At 26.4% G+C, this 25,773-nt stretch overlaps 1 protein-coding gene across 2 annotated transcripts; it reads left to right on the top strand.

The window, feature by feature from the left end:
* LOC117172071 (glutathione hydrolase 7-like) lies at window positions 1–25,536 on the top strand. 2 transcript variants are annotated; one of them, XM_033359825.1, is made up of 9 exons: window positions 1–139; window positions 7,514–7,683; window positions 10,307–10,461; window positions 10,547–10,626; window positions 10,701–10,973; window positions 16,464–16,748; window positions 21,210–21,276; window positions 21,435–21,668; window positions 25,076–25,536. In XM_033359825.1, the coding sequence occupies exons 1-9, from the start codon at window positions 121–123 to the stop codon at window positions 25,284–25,286; spliced, it is 1,494 nt and encodes a 497-aa protein (XP_033215716.1). In that variant the 5' UTR covers window positions 1–120; the 3' UTR covers window positions 25,287–25,536. The 2 variants fall into 2 exon arrangements, with proteins under 2 accessions (XP_033215716.1, XP_033215715.1); XM_033359824.1 differs by lacking the exon at window positions 1–139 and adding an exon at window positions 374–561.
* The last annotated feature ends 237 nt before the right edge of the window (window positions 25,537–25,773 follow it).

Genomic DNA, 25,773 nt, shown 5'->3' with positions numbered 1-25,773 from the left:
TTGTTTGGTTCTGCCACTTCTGTCAAAAATCACCTGTTGCTTTACTTTATTATTATTGATGCATTTTCACAAAAAGCGACTCGTATATTTTAAAAAGGATAGAACAAAATATCATTCGTGATGCATTTCATCATCAGACGTATGTATACAATGAATTAAAATAATATATTAAAAGTATAACGGAAATCTTCAGTTATCAAATTTTTAATTTAAATGCTTTTTCTGGTATTTATACATTTTTATCATTTTCATCTGCCATTTTGAATGAAAAATGACTCGAATTTAGATAATTCAATTGTTTTTCTGCGGTTTATTGTGTTTTTAAGTTATTATTATTCAAATGTTTTCGTCTACATCAAGGACATAGGTTATGTATATAATCATAATGCCATAATATTTGAATTTGATAAAAGTGTACTCTTAATAATTATTCCTATCGTAAAAAAATGCTGTACACTCCTTCATATCAAAAACTTGAACAACAATATCCAGATACTTGCTACGAATGCCAATCAAATGATGATGTTTATAATCAAAAATCATGTTCAGTTCACAAATCAGGTTATTTTCTATTTACTTATACTGTACACCTATTTAAACTTTTTACTTTCTAATTCTTTCAACTTTTTATTACTTGATTCTAAAGTACTTTTAAAAAAATATTTCCTTGAATTAATCTAAAAAAAAATTATAAAAAGTGTGATTTATCCCTTTATGTTAATAAATCTACATGCCGTAGGCAGTAGTGTGGTTGTAAAAGAAACATTAGCCTGGCTAAACTTGGATAACATTTATAACTTAAACCCAATAAGAAAATCCAACTATATTTTTGGATAAGAGTTCTTTTTTTTTATTAAAAAAGCCACGATCATATTTTTGGTTCCAAATTTATCTCGTTTTGTTAAAAATTCTAGTATTTGGCTGAAAATTCAATTATCTTGTTGAAAGCGCCACTATGTATATTGTCAATAAGTCATTTTTCTTATCAAAAGTTCAACTGGTTTGTTAAAAATTAATTTTTTTTTTAGTTTAAGGTTCGTCTCTACGTTTGAAAACTTAACGGTTTTGATCAAAGTTCGTTACATGTTTGTTTGAAAATAAATTTTGAAACTGACAATCAAACTATGCTTTTTTTTGGTAAAACATTTATCTTTTTCAGCTAGAAATTCAACTATTTGCCGTATTTGGTGTTGGTAGACATTTAATCTTCTTGGACGAATATTTATCTTCTTTGGTTAAAAAAGACTATTATTTTGGTTAAAATGTCAATTATTTTAGTTAAAGTTTAACTGCTTTGTAAACAAATTATTTTTTTATATTAAGAAGTCATAATTGTTGTTAAAAATTCATCTTTTCTTATAAATGAATTTTGATGTTAAAAATTCTACTTTTTTGTAGAAATGTAATCTTCTTAGCTCGAAAATTCAACAGTTTTGTAGAAAATTTCACTATTCGGTTTAAAATTAAAATTTTGTTTAACAATTCATCTTTTTGGTTAAGAAGTCGATTATTTAACTTCTTAATGTTGACCTACTTTTTAAACAAATTATTTTTTTTCATTAAGGATTAATAGCAATTAGAGCTGGAAATTCAACAATTTGTTTTTAAATGAACCATTCTGTTAAAAATACAATTGTTTTGTAGAAAGTTATTTTTTTAGCGTAAAAATTCCACAATGTGGTAGAAAATTAAACTATTTGGTTGAATATTTAAGCTTTTGGTGGAAAAATAAATTTTTGCGGTTGAAAATTCAAGTTTCAGCTCTCCAATTTTTCAGAACGAGCCTAAAATTTTTAAAATTTGTTTGAAAACATTTGGTTCAAAATTCTTCTTTTTTCGTACAGCATTAATCTTCTGGATCAAACATTCATCTTTTTGGTTGAAATTTTTTCACCACTTTGTTAAATATTTATTTTATTTCTTATCCAATTTTATTTTGTTTCAAAATTTAACTATTTCATGTTTAGTTTAAACTTTATCATGTATATTGCAAAAGTTAGAAATTCGTCTCTTTTGAAAGAACATTAATCTTTTGGGTAGAAAATTCATCTTTTTGGTTGAAAATTTAACAATTTTGTCGAAAATGTATCTTTCATGGTCGAAAAGTCATTTTTCTTGGTTTGAAAATGAAATTTTTTAGTCCAAAAATCATCTGTCTTCGAAAAAATTCGTCTTTATGGCTTGAAAACTCAACTGTTTTGTTAAAATTGCAACATGCTTCCTCGCATATTTCTACTTGAAATATCACCATTTTTTTAAACTCAATATGTTATTTACATTAATTTTATTTGAATGAATTTATCAATGTAAAATCCATCTTTAACCAATTATTACGTTACTTGGGGGGGAGGGGGTGAAAAGCCCAAAAATTGGTAACGTAGTTTATAGATGGCCAATAACTGAAAAAAATTTATGTGTCGTAAAGAAACGGCTTGGCGGTGCCAGACCTTCAAAAGTGTTACGGAAAAAATTATGTGCTTAACATTACCATTAAAAATATATGATTTGGTTGACAATAAATTTTTGCATGTAGAAAATTCAACTTTCTTGGTTAAAAATTTATTTTTGCCTCGAAAATTTAAGAACTTCATAGAAAATTTAATTATAGAAAGATTATTTATGGAAAGATAAGCCTTTTTAGTTTATAATCAAAATATTTTGTTAAAAGTTCGTTTTTTTGGTTAAATATAAATTTTTTACTTTAAATACTTAAAAATTCTTTTTTGTTAAAATGTCAACTACTTGTTTGAAAGTTAAAATACTTTCTTAAATGTTTTTTTTTTTTTTATTGAAGATTCATAACTCGTTGAAAAATTCGGTTTTTTTTATACTAAAAATGAATTTTCTTTCCTTCAGATTTAATTATTTTGTTTAACATTTAACTTATTGGTTGAACATGCACTTGTTTCAAAAAAATTCAACTATTCGGCATAAAATTAAATTGTTTTATAGAAAATTCGTTTTTATATTGAAAATTAATTATCTTAAATAAAAATTTAACTAGTACATTTTTGGTTAAACATTGATCTTTTTTATTAAAAAGTTTTCACTATTAAGTTTAAACGAATTAGAAACTAGCATCACGTTAATTATTCAAACTATTGAGTTGAAAATTGATAAAAATTTGTTAAAAAGTTCGTCTTTAAGGTAGAAAAATATTTTTCTTGGTTGAAAATTTAACTTCTTGATGAAAAATGTATGCATTTTGTTAAAAAATCGTCTTAGTTGGTAGAAAAATTATCTTCTATGATGAAAATTCGTTTTCTTTTCAATGAAAATTAATTTTTAAGTGAAAATTTAACTATTTTGTTGAAAATGCAACTGATTGATACAAAATTAACTTTTTTGTTTACAAAATCATATTCTTGGTTAAAATATTCAACATTTTTGCCGAAAATTCATATTTTTACTTCAAATTCCCACACTTTGGTACAAAATTAAACTATTTTGGAGAAAATTCGTTAATGTTCTAAAAATTAATTCTGTTTAAATAAGAATTTAACAAAGCCAATTTTAGTGGAAAATGGATATTTTTTAGTAAAAAAAATCGTATTCTTTGAAATGTATACCAATTTCCAGTGTAAAATGCCACAAAAACAAAAAATTGTGAATTTAATTATTCTGAATAATAATACGAAAATCGTCATTTTTTATATTAAAAATACTAATTTTCGACGCAAAAGTACTAACACAAGATAACGAAAAATTGTTCCAAATCCCAAATATTCTTTGAAATTTAATTATTCATCTTCAAATTAACTGACTTCGGATGAAAAACATTAACAAAATTTTTTAAAGATTCTGAATCTGTTTCAAATTGTAATAATTTTTATTTGCCAACGTAACCCAACCTTATTAGCAAATAAAGAACCTTCTTTGAAATCTATTGACTTATATAATAGTTTCAAATTCCGGCGAAAAAACAAAACAAACAAATTCGAAATTTTTCCAGCTTGTCAATACCAACATAGCCCAAAGTGGTTGCAAATTTGTAAATATTATTTGAAATCTATCAATCTGTAAAAAAACGTTAATGTAAACTAAAACTATTCTAAAATTTCAAATTTTGTTTGAACTATAATATTTGTGATTTTAATACAGTGAAGCCCTACAATAGCCCTCCTTTCTATAGCCACGACTTTATTTAAAAACTCTTTTAAAAATATACTAATTTCCAACAAAAAGCGCTAACACAAAATATGTAGAATATGTACAATATTTGAATGTCCTAATTTTTTCAACTCCAGAGTATTAAATAGCTAAAATGTTTCTTTATTGCCATTTGGATTTCTATGGTTTTTCGTATTAAAACGGATTGTTTGTAGATTTAATTTTTATTTTTACATTCCTATCAAGAGAAGGTATTAGATTTGTGTAAAATTTGACCCCCCTCGTTTTTGTCCAATGTCCACGTTTTGAGGCCCCCTGATTCCGAAAAACAGGTTTTTACGAATGCGTCTGCTGTATACTATTTTAGTGTCCTAAAATAAAGGTCAAGTTCGTTAGCCAACAATTTTGGGTGAAAATTCAAAAAATGAGCATATTTTGAACATCTTTGAGACCACTTTTTTTAAAAATTCAAATATTGTCTGTACGGATATTCATAGTATTCAACCAGGCGAACAATTTATTCTTGCGACTTTTTTCTATAACACCAAAATTTACCAGAGTTATAGCATTTGCAAAATTTGAAGAAACACTTGAAAATCAACTTTTTTCGCCAAATAACGCACGATATGGCAAAAAGTCAAGAGAAGAAAAATATTTCTTTTTGAAAAATTGTTATCCCAAAAAAGATCTACAATTTCGTTAATAATCACTTCTTGATACGACGCGTACATTTGTTTTATTCGTGAAAAATAACATTGAAAAAATTTAAATGAAATTTAAAAAATCTGTGGAAAAACGATGAAAGTTACAAGAAAAAATTCAACAAAACCTATTTACAAATGTCTGTCGGAAATCGAGCGCGCAGCGCGAGTATCACGTTGAGAATGTTTACCTCAAAGCCTACAGAGCTTTGAGATACTTGATCTTTGACTATACTTAATTAAGTAGACAATTCAGAATATGAAGACGCATATAAATACTGCCACCTAAAAGAGATCTTTTTGATAAAGTTTTTTTCAAGCATTCCAAATACAAACAATAAATATCCGAGCGCGAAGCGCGAGATTCGTCCGCCGTGCGCCCTAGGCGCGCTTAACCTTGCGAGCCGCGCACGTAGCGCGCGATGAGAATATGCCCGCGAGACAGGCAGATTTTTTCAAATTTAAAATATAAAGCAACAAAAGCCAGTTAGGTCAGATTTTCTACAACAATGGATTGCGATATTTTCGAGACATATTGTTTCACTGCTTTTTTTAGATCGGATTTTCTTGCACAATTGAGGCTTCGGATGCAAAAAGGAGATATAGAATTATTTTGCTGGAGTGGGGAGGCCTCTGAGCACTTGAAAATAAAGTGTCGAATTTTAATTTTTTAGTTATATATCCACAATGAAAATTTAATTCCGCATCTGTTTCTCATTATAAAAAAAGTTGTAGCTTTTTTATTTTTCGAATTATTTACGAAAAACGGTTTTTTTCTCTGAATAAAATATTTTGCATTTTTTCACTTCAACTCGCAACGAAATGGAAAGTTTTTGATATTTTGTAATAAAACTGATCAAGAATATGCATTATCATGTTTTGTGACGAATAGCGCTAGGGAAAGTTCAAAATATTTATTTAAAAAATTGTTAATAATTTTTTTCCGAGACGCTGCGTAATTCGTGCACAAACAACTTCCAACGTTTCGGGAGTCGAGCGAATTTTGAGCAACTGAAAACTGTCAGTTAAAAAGTGGTTCAGGAAGGTTCAAGGAAGTTTTCTGAAAAATTTTAGCTCAATCAGAATAGTACTTAACAAACTGTTAATGTTTTAATTTTCTGGCCCAATGGATTTTCTCCCGCGTAGACTGCGGGCTGGCCGGTAACCCGATACCCCAGCGTTAGGTACAAGTGTTTCTCATAGCCAGCCGAGTTTTTGTTATTAAAATACGAGAAATATGGAAAATCATGTTTTATAATAAATAGTTATTTTTCTCCGATGTAAATATTTAAATATTGCCATTTCCAGAAACATGAACTTCATAAAAGTCCTAAAAATAAAGAATCTCTCCACATTTCTTTTTTTTGTATTTGGCATGTCCTTCATCTGACCTCTATTTGTAAATATACTTTCATAGGCTTTCAGGTTGTTTCTTTGCCAAAAATAAAATATATCAGTTTAGTTAAGTCTGATCCGATTAGCAGAGCACATCGTTAAAATATTATGTGATATATAAAAGTTGTTCGATTAAATTATCCTAATAGCTATACAAAATTCTATGATATAAATGTAGTGCAGTTTTCTAATTAAAAAATGAAAAATAATTTAAAACCAATTAATAGTAGAAAACAAAAAACGCATGGAAGTTTGTGGGAAAGAAATGTTCTTAAATGTAGCAGAAATGCGGTATGTAATAATAAATCAATCAATTGATTCTTGCTGAATATACTTTAAAAATATCATGAAAAAAAATTAAAATATATAAATCAGATGACGATTCAATTATCTCATCGGGCGAGGAATAAAGTAGATTTAATTATTTTTTAATACGGAGATATGTAATATAATTATTATATTTAGCACCAAAATATCAATTTATGCATTAAAAACCACTTTTGTATACTTAATAAACAATGAATTTTATATTCACTGTATTTTTAATTACAAAAATTCGGCTGTCTGTGAGACACACTTGTACCTAAAGCTGGGGTAGCGGCTTAGCGGCTAGCCCGCAGTCTACACGGGAGAAAATCCATTGGGCCAGAAAATTAAAACATTAACAGTTTGTTAAGTACTATTCCGATTAAGCTAAAATTTTCCAAAAAACTTCTTTGAACCTACCTGAACAACTTTTTCAATGACAGGTTTCAGTTGCTCGAAATTCGCTCGACTCCCGAAACGTTGAAAGTTGTTTATGCACGAATTATGCACCGTTCCGAAAAGAAATTATTAACAGTTTTTTAAATAAATATTTTCAACTTTTGCTAACGTCATTCGTCGCAGAACATCACAATGCATATTTTTGAACAGTTTTATCCCAATATATTAAAAACTTCCCTTTTTGTTGCGAGTTGAAGTGAAAAAATGCAAAATATCTTATTTAGAGAGAAAAAAAACGTTTTTCGTAAATAATTCGAAAAATATTAAAGCTGCAACATTTTTATGATGAGAAAAAGATGCGGCATTAAATTTTCATTGTGGATATATAACTAAACAATTAAAATTCGATACTTTATTTTCAAGTGCTCAGGGGCCTCCCCACTCCAGCAAAATAATTCTATATCTCCTTTTTGCATCCGGTGCCTCAATTATCATACTGCTAGATTACTGAAGTCACTTTATTATTGTTTTCCTTTTTTAAATAATTTTTCGCAATCTGAATTATAATTTTCCTTTTATTTAAAGAAATTTTGATTTTTAAGAACCTCCTACTGAAGAATGCCCATTAACCAAGGAAAGAAGCGATAAATGCACGGATTGTAGATGCAGTAGGAGTGGATTTGGCATAATCTGTTGTTGTTTTTTTATTTTATCTATTGCTATTACCACAGCGTTAATTCTACAATTATCATATGGCAACAGTATTCCTCCGGTAGGTGTAAAAAAAATGGAAAAATATCAATTTGCAGGGTGGCCACTTGTTTAGGAAACTGGGAAACAATTGGTAATTTTAATAAACGGAGAAAAACCCGGGAAATGTCCAGGAATTTTTACTTTGTCCGGAATTCTTTTTAATTTTTAGTAAAAACCCTTAAACTTGATAAAATTATGGTTCGTTAATCTCCCTCTTTTCCCCTTAAAAGTATGATTTTTTTCGTTTTTTTTTTTAAAGAAAGTTAATTCTTCTTGGTTAACTATTCAACTATTTTGTTAAAAAATTAATTATTTTGTTCAAAATTCAACTACTGTTATAAGAGGTCATCGTTTTAGTTGAAAATTGAATTATTTTTGATATTAAATTCGTCTTTTTGCATAGAAGATTAATCTTTTATGACCGAAAATTAATCTTTTTTGGTTGAGAAGTCTTCTCCCTTATTTGAAAATTTTTAACTATAATTTCTTGTTCAAAATTGAACTATTTTCTTTAAAAAATCGTCTTTTTGACTTGAAAATTCAACTATTAGGTGAGAAGTTGAACTATTTTGATAAAAATTCGAATCTTTTGAGTGAAAGTGCAACTATTTGTTTTGCATTTTATTATTATTATTTTTGTTGTTGAAATTTTCAACTATTGTAATTTTCAACTTTTTGTGATTGAAGTTTAATCTATTTTGTTCGAAAATTTGTTTTTGCAGGTAAAAAGTTTAAAAAATTTGTTCAAAAATTCAATTATTTTGTTAAAAAATCATCTTCTTTAGTCGAAAATTCGACTTTTCTATTAAACTTTTGTCTTTTGGATAGAAAATTCGTTATTTTTTATTGAAAATTTATCTTTTATGGTAGAAAAGTAATCATTTTTGGTTAAAAATTCATATTTTTTCGTTTAAAATTGAAATATTTTGTCGAAAATTCATCCGTTTTTATTAAAAGTTCAACTATTTGGTTTTAAATGCAACTGTTTATCTGAACATTAATTTTCTTAACATTTAAACTATTTTGTTGCGAATAATTTTTTTACATTAAAGTATTTGATTGAAAATCTGTCTTTTTTGGTTTAAAATGATATTTTTTGTTAAAAATGCATCGTTGTTTATTGAAAGTTCAATTATTTGATTAAAAATTCAACGGTTTGGTTGAAAATTTGTCTTTTTAAGTTTAAAATTAATTGTGTTTTGGTTGAAAATTCGTCTCTTTTTATTAAAAGTTCAACTATTTGTTTAGAAATTCAAATGTTTGGTTAACAATTCATATTTTTTGTTTGGAAATTATATCTTTCGTTTAAATTAACATTTTTAAATTGATCATTCATCTGTCTGCTCAAAAATTCTTCTTTTTGGCTCAAAAATGCAACTGTTCTTGGTTGAAATGGAATCTTTTGTGCTTGAAAATTCATCCATTTTTATTGAAAGTTCAACTATTTGGTTGTAAATGCAACTGTTCGTCTGAAAATTATTTTTTTAACAGTAAACTCTTTTGTTGAGAATAATTTTTTTCACGTCAAACTATTTGATTGACAATTTGTCTTTTTTGGTTTAAAATTACATTTTTTGTTGAAAATGAATTTTTCTATTGAAAGTTCAATTATTTGGTTAAAAATTTAACGGTTTGGTTGAAAACTTGTCTTTTTAAGTTAAAAATTAATTTTTTTTATTTCAAAATTCGTCTCTTTTTATTAAAAGTACAATGATTTGTTTCGAAATTCAAATGTTTGGTTGAAAATTCATCTTTTTTGTTTGATAATTACATCTTTCGTTCGAATTTACTTTTTCAAATTGATCATTCATCTCTCTGCTAAAAAATTCTTCTTTTTGGGTAAAGAATGCACCTGTTTTTGGTTGAAATGGAATCTTTTTCGTTTAAAAATTCGACCATAATATTTCAATTTCAACTATTTAGTTGTAGTTTTAAATAATTTGTTAAAAATTCAACTATTTTCAAAACCATTTCACTTTTTTATTTAAAAACCCAACTCATTTGTTAAAAATTCATCTTTGGGTTGAGAATTCAACTAATATTTTGAAAATGCAATATATTTCGACTTGAAACCTTAGGAATTTAAAGCATTTCATATTGAGTTCAGTACGCCACCTATATTACTTTTAATTTAAAGAATGTATTTCTCTATTTTTGAAAACAATCACCCTATATCCCTTCTTTGAGAGCATTTCGGGTTGTGAAGTCTATACTTACTAAAAAATATTTTTGTTCGTAAGACCCTGAAAAAGTTAAAAAATCCGGCATTTTTTCCGATGAAAAAAGTGACGAAATTGACGTTTGCATAATTAAAGTGTGTAAAATTGGTACTTTACCATTTTAAATGCTTCATTTTCAGGTAAAATGTTGTTTAAGCCTTAGAAATTAAACCTATTAAGATCAGAAGGTTTTCATAATTATAACTTTTTTCATTATTAAACGATTGAATCAAAAGTTTTCAAGTAAAAATTTCGTTAAGCGTCAATTTGGAAAGACAAAAATTCAAAAGAGAATGGAAAAAATTTGTGCGAACCGGGGAGAAATCTGGAATTTTTTCAGCGATGAAAGTGGCCACCCTGAGTTAAAATTCATAAATTTAAAATAAAGCGGAAAAAGAGATTCAAATTTTTAATATTTCTCAGGGAAAAACAGCTCACGGAGCTGTTGCGACAGATTATACAAATTGTTCCCAAATCGGAACGAAAATACTCAGAAAAGGAGGAAATGCCATTGATGCTGCAGTTGCTGCCACAGTTTGCATGACTGTCGTCGCTCCCCATAAAACGGGAATTGGCGGGTAAAAAAATACTTTGCTTCCGTAAATTTAAATTAAAAACTACAAAACCCTGCATTGTTCTAAAATTCCTAATTGTTCGTTTTAGTGGGGGATATATTATGATCTACAGCCAAATCGGACCAAAAACTCAATTGGTCGTCGATTTTGTAAACAACACTATCGAAGGTTCGAAATTATTTAGAGACAAAATTTTTCCTCCTGATCATGATAGTTACTCTCATAAAATATTACATTTTCAGGGCAATTTGGAAAAGCCAATACAAGAATACCAGCTGTTTTGAAAGCTTTGGAATTAGTGCAATCCTTGCGAGGTAATTTAGCTTGGCAGGAGGTGATCGAACCTTCGGTTTCATTAGCTCGAACTGGATTCATAGCCTCGAGAGAATTAGCCTACGAATTATCGAAGCACAGCGATTACGAAAAAAAATTCCATCCTGTTAATGGCGGAGAGATTTATCAGCGACCAATTCTTGCTAATACTTTAGAATTGGTCGGTCAGCATGGAGCCGATGGTTCGTTAAATTAAGTTTTTAGTCAGTTTTAAAATTTAAATACTTCTTTTATCAAATTCAAATTAGTTAATTAAAAAAAATATGTGTCTTAATTTTTTATATTGCAGGCCTCGGACTTTTTTGAGATTCTCAAAATAGTGTCAATAGGAGCATAAATTTGTAATAGGAGTAGCTAAATAGTTTCATTAATTTCTTTAATATTAAATAGAGATGTGATCTGTTTTTGAAAACACCTGAAATCTGTAGAAATCCTTCGAAATTTAATTTAATTTATTTCTTATAGTTTTCTGGAAATCCATTGGAATCTCTTGCAATCATTGAAATATCTTTGATGTCCTGGATTTATTCTTTTTAATTCTTTGAAATTTTCTGAAACCCTAAGAAATTATTCGGAAACCGTTAAAAAATTCTAATCTCGTTTTATTCCTTGGAATTGTTTAGAATACCCGAAACTCTTTTGAAATTCCAGGAAATTAATAAAATGCATTTAATATTATGAAGTATAAAAATGAAGTTAAAGTTCGTAAAATATCTTGGAACCCGTAAAATCTGATAAAGCTCCTTAATAACCCTTTAAACTTTGATATATTTAAATACCCTAAAAGATTTGTAACTTATTAAAAGACTATGAATTCTGTTGAAAATTCTCTGAACTCAAGAAAAAACTATTTACTTTTAAATGAACTATACTATTAAAAATACAATTGTGTTGTAGAAAATGATTTTTTTGTATGAAAATTCAACAATTTGGTGAAAGATTAAACCATTCGATTGCAAATTTAACTTTTTGCTGGAAAAATAAAATTTTTCAGTTGAAAATTCAACTTCCAGCTCCCCCAATTTTTCACGACGACTGTCAACAGCCTAAAATTGAATAATTTGTTTGAAAACTGATGTATTTGATTCAAAATTTTTCTTTTTTAGTAGAGCATTAATCTTCTGGATCAAAAATTAATTTTTGCTCGAAATTTTAACCACTTTGTTGAAAATTTATTTTATTTCTGCATATTGCAAAAGTTAGAAATTTGTCTTTTTTGATAGAGCATTAATCTTTTTGGTCGAAAATGCATTTTTTTTGACTGAAAATTTAAAAATTTTGTAGAAAATGCATCTTTCATTCTAGAAAAGTCATCTTTCTTGGTTGAAAATGAACTTTTTTGGTCGAAAATTAAACTGTCTTTGGAAAAATTCGTCCTTTTGTGTTAAAAATTCATCTCTTTGGGTAGAAAATATTTTCTGGTTGAAAATTCAACCTCTTAAAATGTTAAGAAAAAAATTATGTGGCTAAATTTAACATTCAAAATCCATGATTTGGTTGAAAATTAATTTCTTTATATAGAAACTTCACCTTTTTTGATTAAAAATGTATTTTTGCCTCTAAAATTTAAGAAGTTGTTAGAAAATTTAATTATTTGCAAAAAAATTTATGTAATTTATTCAAAATTCGTCTTTTTTATAGAAAATCAATTTTTTGGTTAAAAATTCAAATGATTTATAGAAAAACAAGCCTTTTTAGTTGATAATCCAAGTATTTTGTTAAAAATTCGTTTTTTTGTTAAATTCAAATTTTTAAATTTAAATATTTTTTTGTTAAAATATCCACTACTTATTTGAAAGTTTAAATACTTTCTTAAATAATATTTTGTTTGGGTTGAAGATTTATGACTAGTTGAAAAATTCGGTTTTTTTATACTAAAAATGAATTTTTTAAACTTCAGATTTAATTATTTTGTTTAACATTTAACTTATTGGTTGAACATGCATTTGTTTGATAAAAATTCAACTATTTGGTACAAAATTAAATTGTTTTATAGAAAATTCGTTTTTATATTGAAAACGAATTATCCTAAATAAAAATGTAACTAAATAATTTTTGGTTAAAATTGATCTTCTTTATTAAAAAATGTTCAATATTAAGTTTAAAAGAATTAGAAACTAGCATCACATTAATTATTCCAACTAGTTTTTTTGCCCGAAAGTCTTTTTAAATTCTAGGAAATTAATAAAATGCCTTGAATATGATGAAGTCTAAAAAAGAAATTAAAGTTTGTAAAACATCTTGGAACCCGTAAAAACGTAGATATTTTAAAATACCCTAAAAGATTTGAAACCCATTAAAAACTATGAATTCTGTTGAAAATTCTCTGAACTCAAGAAAAAAATTCTTTAAATTTTTGTTAATTCCCTTAGAATATATAGAAATTCCTGATATTTTTATTCTCCTGACATCTTTTAATTTCATTTTTAAATTAATTTAAAAATGTTTAAATTTTCAAAATCCCTGGAAATATTTCCACTTTTTTAAACCCCTTGAAATCTATAGAAATTCCTTATAAGCTTCCCTTGAAATCTTGAGTAATTTCTGAAATTCTTTGTAATATTTTTAATGAACGTACCAGATTTTAAATTCCGTAAAATCTATAGAAATTCCTTATAATCTTATCATTATAAATTGGTTTAATTTTTTTTAATTCCCTGAATTCCTTAAATATTGTAAGATTTCTCAAAATCCCTTAAAATTAATTTTAAAATGTTGAAGTCTTTCTGAGAACCCATAAATTCCCATGAAATCCATCGAAACACCTCTAGAAGTCCCGTCATATTTCTCTACCAATCCGTTAGAATTTTTTGAAATCTTTTAGATTACATTGATACTATGTATACTTCTTAAAATTCTTTGAAATTTTCTGTAATCCTACGAAACTATTTGAAATTTCTTAAAAATTGGTAAATCCCGTTTAATTCCTTGGAATTGTTTAAAGTACCCAAAACTCTTTAAATTCCTGGAAATTAATAAAAACCGTCAAATCTTGTAAATTCCATTATAATCTTACTGATAATCTTTCTGATGTTCTGCGAAATTATTTTAAAACCTGTGGAAATTTTGCAATTTTATTATATTCCCGAAACTCTGAAATTATTTGAAACTAATAAAAACCATTAAATATGGTGAATTCTCTACTAATCTCACAAGAATCCAGTAAAATTCCATGAAAAATCTTGAAATCTGTAATATTTTTCAAAGATTTTTCGAAAATTATGAAATCTTTGGAATCCCATAAAATCTGATGATATTTTCTGAAATTTCTTGAAATATTTAAAAATACCCTAAAAGATTTGAAATCCTTATAAAGTATTTTATTTTATTTAAAATTCTATAAATTCCCCAAATATTCTATAATTCCTGGAAATCCCATAAATTATTGTTAGTGCCATACAAATTCCTTGAAATCTTCGAAGTTTTTAAATATAATACACTCTTTAAAATTCTTTAAATCATATGCAAATTTCAGAAATATTTTGAAATTCCGTACAAAATTTTGAAACCTTTAATATCTCTTAAAATTTAATAAAAATTTGTAATATTAAAATATTTAAAAAACAAGAAATCTGCAGAAATCCCTTAAAATCTCTAAAAGTCCCACAAAATTGTATTCATTTAATTTAATCCCTATATTTCTCTACAAATCGGTTGGAATCCGTTAAAATATTTTTAATATCATTAACATCCTGGATACCTTTTAAAATCTTATGAAATTTTCTGAATTCCTACGAAATTACTTAAAAACATTTTACAAATTTGAAATTTCGTTAAATTCCCTGGAATTTTTTTAAACAACCCAAACTCTGAAATCTCTCAAACTGAGAAAAATGCCATGCAATCTTATAAAGCCTCTTTAAATCAATCTTTTAAAATCTTTAATTTTTTATATAATCTCTTCAAATGTTTTTAAATAGTATGAATTCCCCAAACATTTTGGTTTCCTCGAAATGCCTTACAATTTTATAAATGCCGTAAAAATTCCATGCAATCTTCGAATCTTTTAAAATAGACCATATTGTTTAAAATCCCGCAAATCTTTTGAAATCCCGTAAAATCCTCAAGGACCCCAAGAAAATCCGTAAAAATTCCTTAAAATCACTGAAAATTTCATTTATCCTGAAGTATTCTGAAGTGCTGCTTAATTATTTAAAAACACTTAAACATTTTTTTAATCGCCTTAAATTTCTTGTAATTTTTTTAAGTACACTAAAAAACTTTGAAATCTCTTTGAGTGCGAACCGAGGTTAAATCCCATACATTCTGAGGGAAAAAACCCTTGAAATCCCTTAAAATCTTACATAATTTATAAAATGCTTTAACATATTTTTAAAAACCTTAAAAATCGTTGAAATCTGTGAAAATTCACTGAGATGTATTAAAAACGAAATTTATTACGAGCTTATCATGATGAAATATTTTGCTTTCATTTAAATTCTTTGAATCCTTCAAATATTTTAAAATACCTTGAAATTCCTTAAAATTATGTGAATGCTGTAAAAATTTCTTGAAATCTTTGAATCTCTTAAAATACACTATATTCTTTAAAATCGTTTGAAATGTTTAAAATTCCCTAAATTTTATGAAATCTCTAGAAATCTTTTGAAATTTCGAATAATATCTTGAAATCTTGAATATATTTTTCAATTGCTGGTTAATAAATGTATAATTCTTTAAAATCTCTAGACAGTTTCCATTTTTTAAATCTCTTGAATTTTATAGAAAATTCTTATAATCTTATCATGATGAAGTATTTTATTTTCGTTTGAAATTCTATGAATCCCTCAAATATAGTAAATTCTTTGATCCCTTGAAATTTTGGTATAAATGCCGTAAAAATTCCTGGAAATCTTCGAATCTTTGAAAATATAATATATACTTTGGAATAAGAGCTAAGATCCTTTGAAATATTTAAAATCCTTTAATTTTTGTGAACTAATGTAAAACATCTTGAAACATTTAGTATCTTTTAAAATTCATTTTAAAATGTCCCCAGGAAAGGTCTCGAATATTTTTAAACCCCTTGAAATAATAACATTTCTTGAAATTTCTTAAAATTTTGTTAATGCCGTAAGAATTCCTTGAAAATTTCGAATCTTTGAGAATACAATACATTCTTTAAAATCCCTTAAAGTGTTTAAAATCCCATGAAATCCCTTAAAATAACTACAAGTCCCTTGAAATTTAATTTTTATTTAATGTATTCTCTAAAGCTCTCTATAGACACCTTCCATTTCAAATATTTTTAAATACTCTTAATAATTCCTAAATCCTATAAAATCCCTCAATTCAGTTAAAATCCTTTTAAACCACTTAGAATTTGCTCCAATCTTTAAAAATGCTTGAGATTATCATGAATTCCTTGAAAGGTTTACAAAAATGAAATCTTCAAAAAAAAGTCTTGAAAAATTAAATCCCTTTTAATCTTTAAAATATTTTAAAAGTTCCTATTTTTTAGATAACGGATAGGTTTTTCAGCCAATCTAGTGCAAACATTTCAAATGGCTAAGTGAAAAAATAGTAGCGTTAGTTTCATTTTATTCAAAATAGTAGCATCGTTAAAAAAAGTTGTCAGAAGTGATGTGCGTCCGAGGCCTCTATTGTATATTTTATATTTTAATTTTGGCTTTGCTTGGCTTATTAGCTATTTTTGCTTGTTGTGTCTTTAGTCCTCTACAACGGTTCCTTGTCCAGCGAAATTGTTAGCAAAATTGGCACAGATCAGAAGCTTTTGCGTGACTTGGCGAGCTATGAACCTCAAGTAATCGCAGCAAAAGAAACGTCGCTTTTTGACCATACAATACTTTATCCACCACACGCTAATCTCGTAGAATTTACTTTAAAAGAACTCGAAAAACTGCACATTCAAAAGGAAAACGCAACCACAATCGAATCACAAATCCAGGTTGCTGAGGCCCTCGTACATGCTAATCTCATCAGTCAACATCCGATTAGTTAGTTATCATTTTCGTCCGTAAATTACCAATTTAAATTTTACCACTAGATTACACAGTAAACTATACAAATTTAAAGGGCTTTTGTCTGTAATTTTATGTTTCATTTGTAATTGTTTTCATCAGTGGTGTATATGTCAAAGAAAAAGTGACTGGGCGGAGCTTTCCATAAAATACGTTACCAGTTTAAGATTCCAACTACATTTTTGGGTAAAAGTACTTTTTTTGTGAAAAGACCACTATTACATTTTCGGTTCGGAATTTATCTTGTTGGGTTAAAAACTCTATTAATTGGTTAAAAGTATACTTATTTTGTTGAAAACGCAACTGCATTGTTAAAATTTCATCTCTATGGTGGGAAATTTAATTGTTTTCATAAAAATTCGTTTCATGCTTGGTTGGAAATCAAATTTTTAAACTGAAAATCAAACTGCTGTTCCACTTTTGGTTTCAAATTTATCTTTTGCAGTTGAAACTTGTACTATTTGGTTAAGAATTTATCTTTTTTAGTTGAAAGTTTAACTTTTTGGTAGAAAATTCAGGTTAAAAATCTAATTGTTTCGTTGAAAAATCAACTGTTACACATTTTTTTGATAAATCATCACTTTTGGATGAAAAGCCAATTATTTTACTCAAGGTTAAACCACTTTGTAAACACAAAAATTATTAAGGATTCATAATTATAGTTGAAAATTCAACTATTTGTTTTCAAGTTAACTTTTATGTTAAAAATCGTAATGTTTTATCGAAAATTCATCTTTTTAGCTTACAAATTTAATAATTTTGTTGAAAATTCATGTAGCTTGTTCAAACTTCATCTTCTGTGGTTCAACCTTAATATTTTTGCTTGGAAATTCATCTCAGGATGGCCGCTGGACCGGAAAACCGGGGAATGACCGGCAATTTTCTGAGACCGTGAAATGACAGTGAATTTATTTCTTGACCGGGAATTTTACGAATTTTAAGAAGAAAAGTTTGTCCAAATTTGATTTCATCAATAAAATATTTTTAATTCAAAGTTTTAGGTCTTCCTTTATATTATTTTTTATATTAAATTGAATAAATAAATAAATTTAAATATTTTTTTTATTAGTTTGCTTAGCCACTAAACATTTCACTGTTCTTTTAAGACGAGTAAATTGAATACAATTGAATACAATTTGAATTGTTCTGTTTAAAAAATGTTTAATTTGTAAGTGAAATTGTTAAACTTTGACGTAAAATAGCAATTGAACACTTATTATTTGTAAACAAAATTTGAATAATTTCAAGAGATATTTCGTAATTTTGAAAAGGTTCAAAATTAATTAAAAACTTTAAATTTCTTCAAGTAATTGAAAAGAAGTGTGTTAACATTTTTGTTTAGAACTTCTAAATACATTTTAAAATTAACCGAATTTTTCCTACAACTTTTGGAAAATCCTGCAAATTAAAAAAAAATCTTTAAAATCTTCTAGGTTCTGTTCGGATCATTTTGGAAATCTCTTAAAATCTTTTTAAATTTTCTGTTACAATAATTGTTCAAAATAAAAAATCATTTTCAATTTTCCTAGGAATCTTAAGAAAATGTTTTTATTCTTTTTGAGTCTTTCACAATTCTTAAAAAGTTTCTAAATTTTTTGTTTAAAATCTGCAAAAATCTGCATTTTGTTTTAAATTCGGCTGTGAGTATTTGCACCAAAATTTCGGTACGAATAGCCCAATTTTTTCGGGTCACAAACTTCGTGTAAATGATTTTAAATCATTTCAAGTTCTAAATATAATTTTGATATTTTTAAAACTTCTAAATTTAAATTTGGAAAAATATAAAACCACTTCTAGATTACTCAATATTTTGAAATATAATTTTAAAGTTTTTGAAGGATGCTTAAACTATTTAAAAGGAAAATAATTAAAAAATTTTAAGTTAAAAAAATTATTTTTAATTTTTTAATTTGTCTAGCTTAAAATTACGTAAAAAATATAACTTTGCAAAATTTTAAAGTTCATTGCTTGATTCTTTAATTTAGATTATTGAAAATGTTAACGTGTATTTATATTTTTTGAATTTAATCTGAATCTTTGAACTCTATAATTTATACAAATTCTAAATTTTGCAGTTTATTTGCATTTCAATTGAAAATTTTCAATTTAAAATTGTCAGTACCTTCCATTTAATACGTGTAAATTTAATTTGTTGTTTATTGTTTATTATTTTAAATGGAAGAATTTTTAGAATGGATTTCGAGTTTTTAAATTTCATTGACCGTGAAAAATGTTTGCGAACCGGGTAAAAACCGTGAAATGACCGGGATTTTTTTCTTCGATCAAAACGGCCACCCTGGATCATCTTTCTTATTTGAAATTTTTTTTTTCAATTTACCTTTTCGATTTAAAAGTCCACTGTTTTTTAAAATATTTAATTTTTTAGCTTAAAAACGTTACTTTTTATGTTAAAAAAATCAACCTTCTTGGTTACAATTTTATCTTTCTTATTTGAAACGTAATTCTTCTGTTAAAATTTCAACTGTTTTCGAAAAAATTAATTTTGACTCCAAAATTTTAACATGTTTGGTTGGAAATTATAGTTTTTGTTGTTGAAAATTCATCTTTGTGGCTTGAAAATTGAATAGAAAATTAAACTTTTATATTGTAAAATCATATTTCTGGGTTGAAAATTCAACGTTTTTTTAGATAATTCGTCTTTTTGGCACTATAGTTAAATACTTTTGTTGAAAATTTATATAATTCATATAATTCTCGTCTTTTTTGGTAGAACATTAATCATCTTCGTCTAAGATTCACCTCTTCGGTTGAAAATTTAACTGTTCAAAATTTAAAATTAACTGGTTAAAAATGTAATTGTTTGTTTGAAACATCAACTGTTACATGCTTCGTTGAGAATTCGCCTTTTTAGAAAAAAAGAGGAGTATTTGTTGAACAACTTTGTAAAAAAAATTTGTTGTAGAGAATACATAAATGTAGTTGAAAATTAAACTATTAGTTTTTAAATGAAGGTTTATGTTAAAAAAATTAACTGTTTTTTTTTAGAAAATTGACAAAATGAAAATTACAAATTACAAAAAATGAAAATTTATGAAAAATTAACAAATTTGTTGCAGGGAAAAAAATATATCTAAAAATTTAATTATCTCATGTTTGGTTTGTTGAAAATTCGGTTTTTTGTTTGTTCAAAGTTATTTTTTTTTATTGGAGTTTTGATATAAAAATTTAAATATTCAATTTTTCGTTGAAATTTTATCCTTTATGTGGTATAAGTTAAAAACTCATATTTTTATTGGCAAATTCATATATTTAGTTGAAAATTTTTCTTTTTGGATAGAAAAATAATCTTGTTTGTTGAAAATTCCACTTCTTTGTGGAAAATTTGTCTTTTGAAAGAAAATTTCAATGTTTTGTTAAAAATTCTTCTTTTTGTGTAGAAAATTATTCTTTTCTATTGAAAGTTCAATTATTTTCTTGAGAATTTATCTAGCTTGTTAAAAAGTTATCTTTTTTAATTGAAAATAATCTTTTTTGTTCAAAATTCATCTTTTCTGATTAAATATTCCACTTTTTTTAAAACATTTAACTTTTCAGCGTAAACAGTTTATTCATTTGTTGAAAAATTCCTTTTTTTTCCTTAAAAATTTTACTAAGTTTGTTAAAAAATTATATATATTTTAATGAAACTCGTCTTTTTGGGTAGAAAATTAATTTGTTTGTTGAAAATTTGACTTTTTGAAAGAAAATTTCAATGTTTTGTTAAAAAGTCGTCTTTCTATGTAGAAAATTATTCTTTTCTGTTGCAAGTTCAATTATTTTGTTGAGAATTTAACTATCCTGTTAAAAACTTATCTTCTTTAATTGAAAATGATATTTTTTGTTAAAAATTCATCTTTTCCGATTAAATATTCCAATTTTTTTTAAACATTTAACTTTTCAGCGTAAAAACTTTACTCATTTGTTGAAAAATTCCTCTTTTTTCCTTAAAAATTTTACTAAGTTTGGTTAAAAATTATATATATTTTAATTCGTCTTTTTGTTTAAAATTCATCTCTTTGAGTAGGAAATCTTTTTAGGTTGAAAATTCAACTATTTTGTTGAAAATTCAATCGATTTCGGCTTGAAATCTCAGGATTTTAAAGTGTTTCGTATAAAATTCATTAGTTTATCTACATTATTTTTATTGAAAAGAATTTATATACATAAAATCCTTCTTTAGCTAACACCCACATTATTTTTGAGGAAGAGGAGTTTTTAAAATGTCGAAAATTAGTGACGTAGTTAATGGATGGTTCATAACTGGAAAAATTTTTCTACTTACGAAAGTGGTTTGGCGCCGCCAGGCCTTTGAGAAAAGTACCCTGACTGCGCCAGGCTCCGCCAGACCTTGATTAAACATTCGATTTAAATTATTTTATACTTAAATTTCTATGTATCAACCATATTGAATTCTTCAGTAACTTTTTTTTTTAACAGTCACTCGGCAGAAATACGCTGGTGTAGTAGCAATGGATTGGCAAGGAACTTACGTTTCGATTGTAACGTCAGTATTTTTTTTTATCTCCAGGAGCATTCAAATATTTAACATTTTTAAAAATTTTAATTTATCGCATAATGTTACTAATATTTGGAGGCTCCCTTAAAAAATATGTAGACTATTATGATGAAATAGTTTACGAATATTTGTCTTTTAAATTCCAGAGGTTTAAACAGCCCATTGAATGTCTCTCTGAAAACCGATGCTGGATTTTTTCTGGACACAATTGACCAGAGAGATGGTTTAATAAATTTGACTCCAGTACTTTTCCATGATGACGTCCCTAATTGTGGATTAAGTGGTTCCTTTAATTCCGACGATCCAGCCGTTATTGGCCAAATACTTTATAACTACCTCGCAGTTGGATTTAATCTCTCGACTACAATAGAGTATCCAAGGTTGGTTAATATAAGGATCAAACTTCTTTAACCAAAAATTAGAAACTCAGGGATCACAATCCGTTCCGCTTTAAATTTGAGAAATCCCCAAAAGTATATAAAATCTAGAATTTTCATCAAACTTTACTATTTTCTTTACAAAGTTTTGATTAATTTTTATCGAGCTAACAGGCTTCACAGGAGATAAGGAGATTTTTCACGAAAATAGGGGATTAAATTTTTTAGCAAAGACAAAATATGATTTTTTTTTTTACTTACGGAACATAATTATTGAAACAATAGTTTTTGTAATTTAATTTTTTCTTACTGTCGCTTCTTACCAATTGAAAAAGATATTTAAATTTTAATAAATCATGGCTTAATTTTTCAGAGAAACATTTCCCACAACTTTGATGTTTAAAAATTTTTAAATAAATAATATTTAAATGCAGTTATTTGTTTAAAAAATGGTTACTTTAAAATAATTTATTTATGGACTAAAATAAAATAGCAGCATAAAATAATGTTGATACTTAAATTAAATTCAAATTGAGGCGCTCCAAAATTTATAATACACTAACGGAAAAAATTAAAGGGTCAAAAAAATTTTCCGAATTTTTAGTAATTGTTCAGAATGCTGCTGTATTTCAGTGAAAAATGGTCGTATCAAGGTCTTAAAAAGCATTTTGAAGATTTTAGGGTGAGAAAAAATGTTTGAAAATTTTTTGCTTTTTATAAGTCCAAGAGCTTGGAATCTTTTTTCCAACTTAGCTATGGTATGGGTCGGATGGCTTGTTTATTCCGCTTCAATTTGATTTTTTAAACCTCTGTATGACCATTTTTTACTGAGATATCGAACTTTAAATAAAAAGACCCTTTTGTTTTTAATTCACGATATCCCAGCCACCAATGGCGCACAGAAAAAGTTAGGGGCAGTTCTCAAAACAGAAATAAATTTCTTACAAGATCCTGCCACGATCTTGGATAAAAAAAATTTTTATCCATGACATAAATTTGAAAAGAACAAAAAAAGGGTAATTTAGGGTTTTTCAGAACATCAGCAGCTAAATTTCAAATCTTTATAAAATGACTAATGTTGATTGTGTCTTTTACAGTTCAATAACCCTCAAAAATCCTGCGAACTTACATTTCGATCTACCGAACTGTTTCCTTGTTGCAAACGGTCAAACTTTTGAAGAAATTAAAGGGTTCTTAAGACCTTGATACGACCATTTTTCACAGAGATACAGCGTTCTGAAAAATCACTAAAAATTCGGAAAATTTGTTTGACCCTTTAATTTTTCCCATTAGTGTATTGCAACTCAAAATGTTGCATTTTCAACAAAAAAGATTACTTTTTTCAAATTTATAATATTGTAACTTAAAATGTTGCAATTTCAACAAAAAAGATTAGTTTTTAACCACATGGTTAAATTTTAAACCAATTGGATAAATTCTCAAGCAAGAAGTTTAATTCTCTTGCGAAAAATACGAATTTTTAACGAAAGAGATCAACTTTCATCTAAAATAATGAGTCTTCAAGCATAAAAAAAATGAATTTTTAAGAAAGTAGTTCAACTTTCAACCAAAAGAAATTTTAATTTTAAATACAAAAATTGATTAGATTAAAAAAAAAACTTTTCGAACAAAATCTAATTTTCAACCTAACAATATGAATTTTTAACAAAAAAGTTCATTCTCAGCCCAAAGAGACGAATTTTCAAATCAATAGTTTTATTTTTAACTAAGCGGATTAATTTCCAACTAATATGTTCAGTATTCAACTAAAAAATGAATTTTTAACAGTGTACCTAGTGCAACTTTTAACAAAGTAGTTTAATTTTTAATCAAAAAATATTTGATTAAAAATTTTTTAAATTGAATTCTTCCAAAAAAGAGAGTCTCTTCTACCAAACAGTGAAATTTTCAAGAGAAAAGTTAATTTTTGAACAAAAAGTTGAATTTTCAACCAAAGAAATATATTTTCATTTAAAATGACCAAACTTCAACCAAAAAAATGCATTTTTAACCAAGAAGTTTGATTTTTTACCAAAAAATACGGATTTTCAACTAACGAGGTGAATATTCATCTAAAATTATGAATCTTTGACGAAAAAATGAAATTTTAATAAAGCAACTAGTACAACTTTTAACAAAAGTAGTTGAAGTTTCAACCATAAAAGATGAATTCTCAACGAAAGATAGTTCATATCTCAACTAAAAAAAATTTTAATTTGAAATAAAAAATAGTGAAGCTCATCGAAAATTACGATTAAAAAAAATCAAGCAAATTGTTAAATTTTCAAGCTAAAAAGCCTCATTAAAAAAAACATTTGAATTTTTAACAACGCAATATTTTTAACCAACCAAATTGATGAATTTTTAAACCAAAATAATAAATTTTGAACAAAAATGTTCATTTTCGACCAAATAGTTGAAGTTTCTATGAAAATTTTCAACTAAAAGGGATGGATTTTTAAAAAAATTTCGTTTTCAACAAAATAATACAATTTTCAGCCAAATAATAAAAATTGTAAGCAAAAATAGAATAGTAGACTTTTCTACGTTTTCTACCAACAAGAATGAACTTTCAGCCAAGAATAGTTGGATTTTATAATTGGGTTATATCATTTTTATTTGGATTTCAGTAAACAAACGAGGAAAAAGTCAAAAGATAGGTAGAGGAGTAGAGGGAAACAACTGTGAAGCCTGCGATAAATAAACTACTTAAAGAGCTAATCAGAGAATAATATTTTACGTTTGATTGTACTATAGAAACCAAATTTTGGAAATCGAAAATATATTATTGTAGTATAATATATAAAGCGAATTTTCGTGCATAATATTTTTTTTTTAAACTTTTTTTACACTACTGAGAGCTTTCAACCGATAAAAATACATTAGAAACAGTGTGAAACGTTTAAAGAAACAAGAACAGAAATTTGAGGTTTTATTAAATATTTAGTCATTTTTGTGTGTTTCAAATTATATTTTTCTATTTTACTTAGAAAAATATTTTGAAAATTCAAGTTTCTGCAATAAAAATAATCCACTAGATAAATCAAAATCTACTGATAATAATACATTAAAAAATTCATACATGATCTTAATTAAAAAATTTTTGCTGTATTTTTGTCAATAGAAAGTGCTGAAGTACTCACGGAATTTTTCGAAGCTAGCTAAAAACAATTTTTTAACCAAGAAATGACTTGAAAACTTTGTAAAGAAAAAGCGCTACTGTTAGGTAACACTTTTGTTCAATATTCACGAAATACCAATATGATATAAAAAGTTTTAAACAATAAATGAAGTCCCCCTTTTTCCGATAAAATCCACTTGTTATACCTAAAATTGAACTACTCAACCTTTGTGATCCCTGTTAATTCTAAAAATTAAAAATAATCTTCATAAGAATGAAATATTTCTAGATATTATTTACTGCCGGATGGAGTTGCTATTGAGAATGACAGTAGTTATTCAATAGATATGGCAGTATTAAATCAATTGAAATCTAGTCGTCCTCCATCTGCCGTGGACCCAAATTCAATAATGAAGAGTATAAACATGATTATCGAACGGAGAAATAAGATCTCGAGTCATTCGGACAGCAGAGGAGGCGGTTTGTCCTCCAGATATTAAATTAAAAATAATCGTACCTAGTATTAATATATTCAAGATTTTAAATTCAATTTACAAATATTGAATAATGTTTCTCCATGAAACGTTAGAGACTGAACGACAGATAAAAAAGTATTATTTTAGAGATATGTACTCAGATACTGTTAAACTCTTTTTGTACTTTTACATGTTGAAGGCAATAGTCATTTTTATAAAAATAATTTATTGTCAGGTTTGTACTTACTTTTGTAATAAACGTGTTGGGAATCAATATTAGTTTTAGAGACCTTAGAAATAATGTAAAGTTTATTTTTTATTCTATTGAATACTTTAACGCGCAGAAAATACAAAATCAACTAATACGTAGAAGTAGAGATTCTTTCAGTTTATCTTGGAAATGCACTTCGAAATATATTGCCTTCCATAAAATGCGTTAGCAATTTTTAGCGGTTTTTGACCTACCATCGCTTCTCATTGACAATCGTAGTTAGCCCCCCCCTCCGCCCTT

The sequence above is a fragment of the Belonocnema kinseyi genome, chromosome 4 (genome assembly GCF_010883055.1).
Source record: "Belonocnema kinseyi isolate 2016_QV_RU_SX_M_011 chromosome 4, B_treatae_v1, whole genome shotgun sequence".
NCBI classification, from domain to species: domain Eukaryota; kingdom Metazoa; phylum Arthropoda; class Insecta; order Hymenoptera; family Cynipidae; genus Belonocnema; species Belonocnema kinseyi.
Note: the sequence above shows the minus strand (reverse complement) of the source record. Positions and strands in the feature narration are given on the sequence as shown.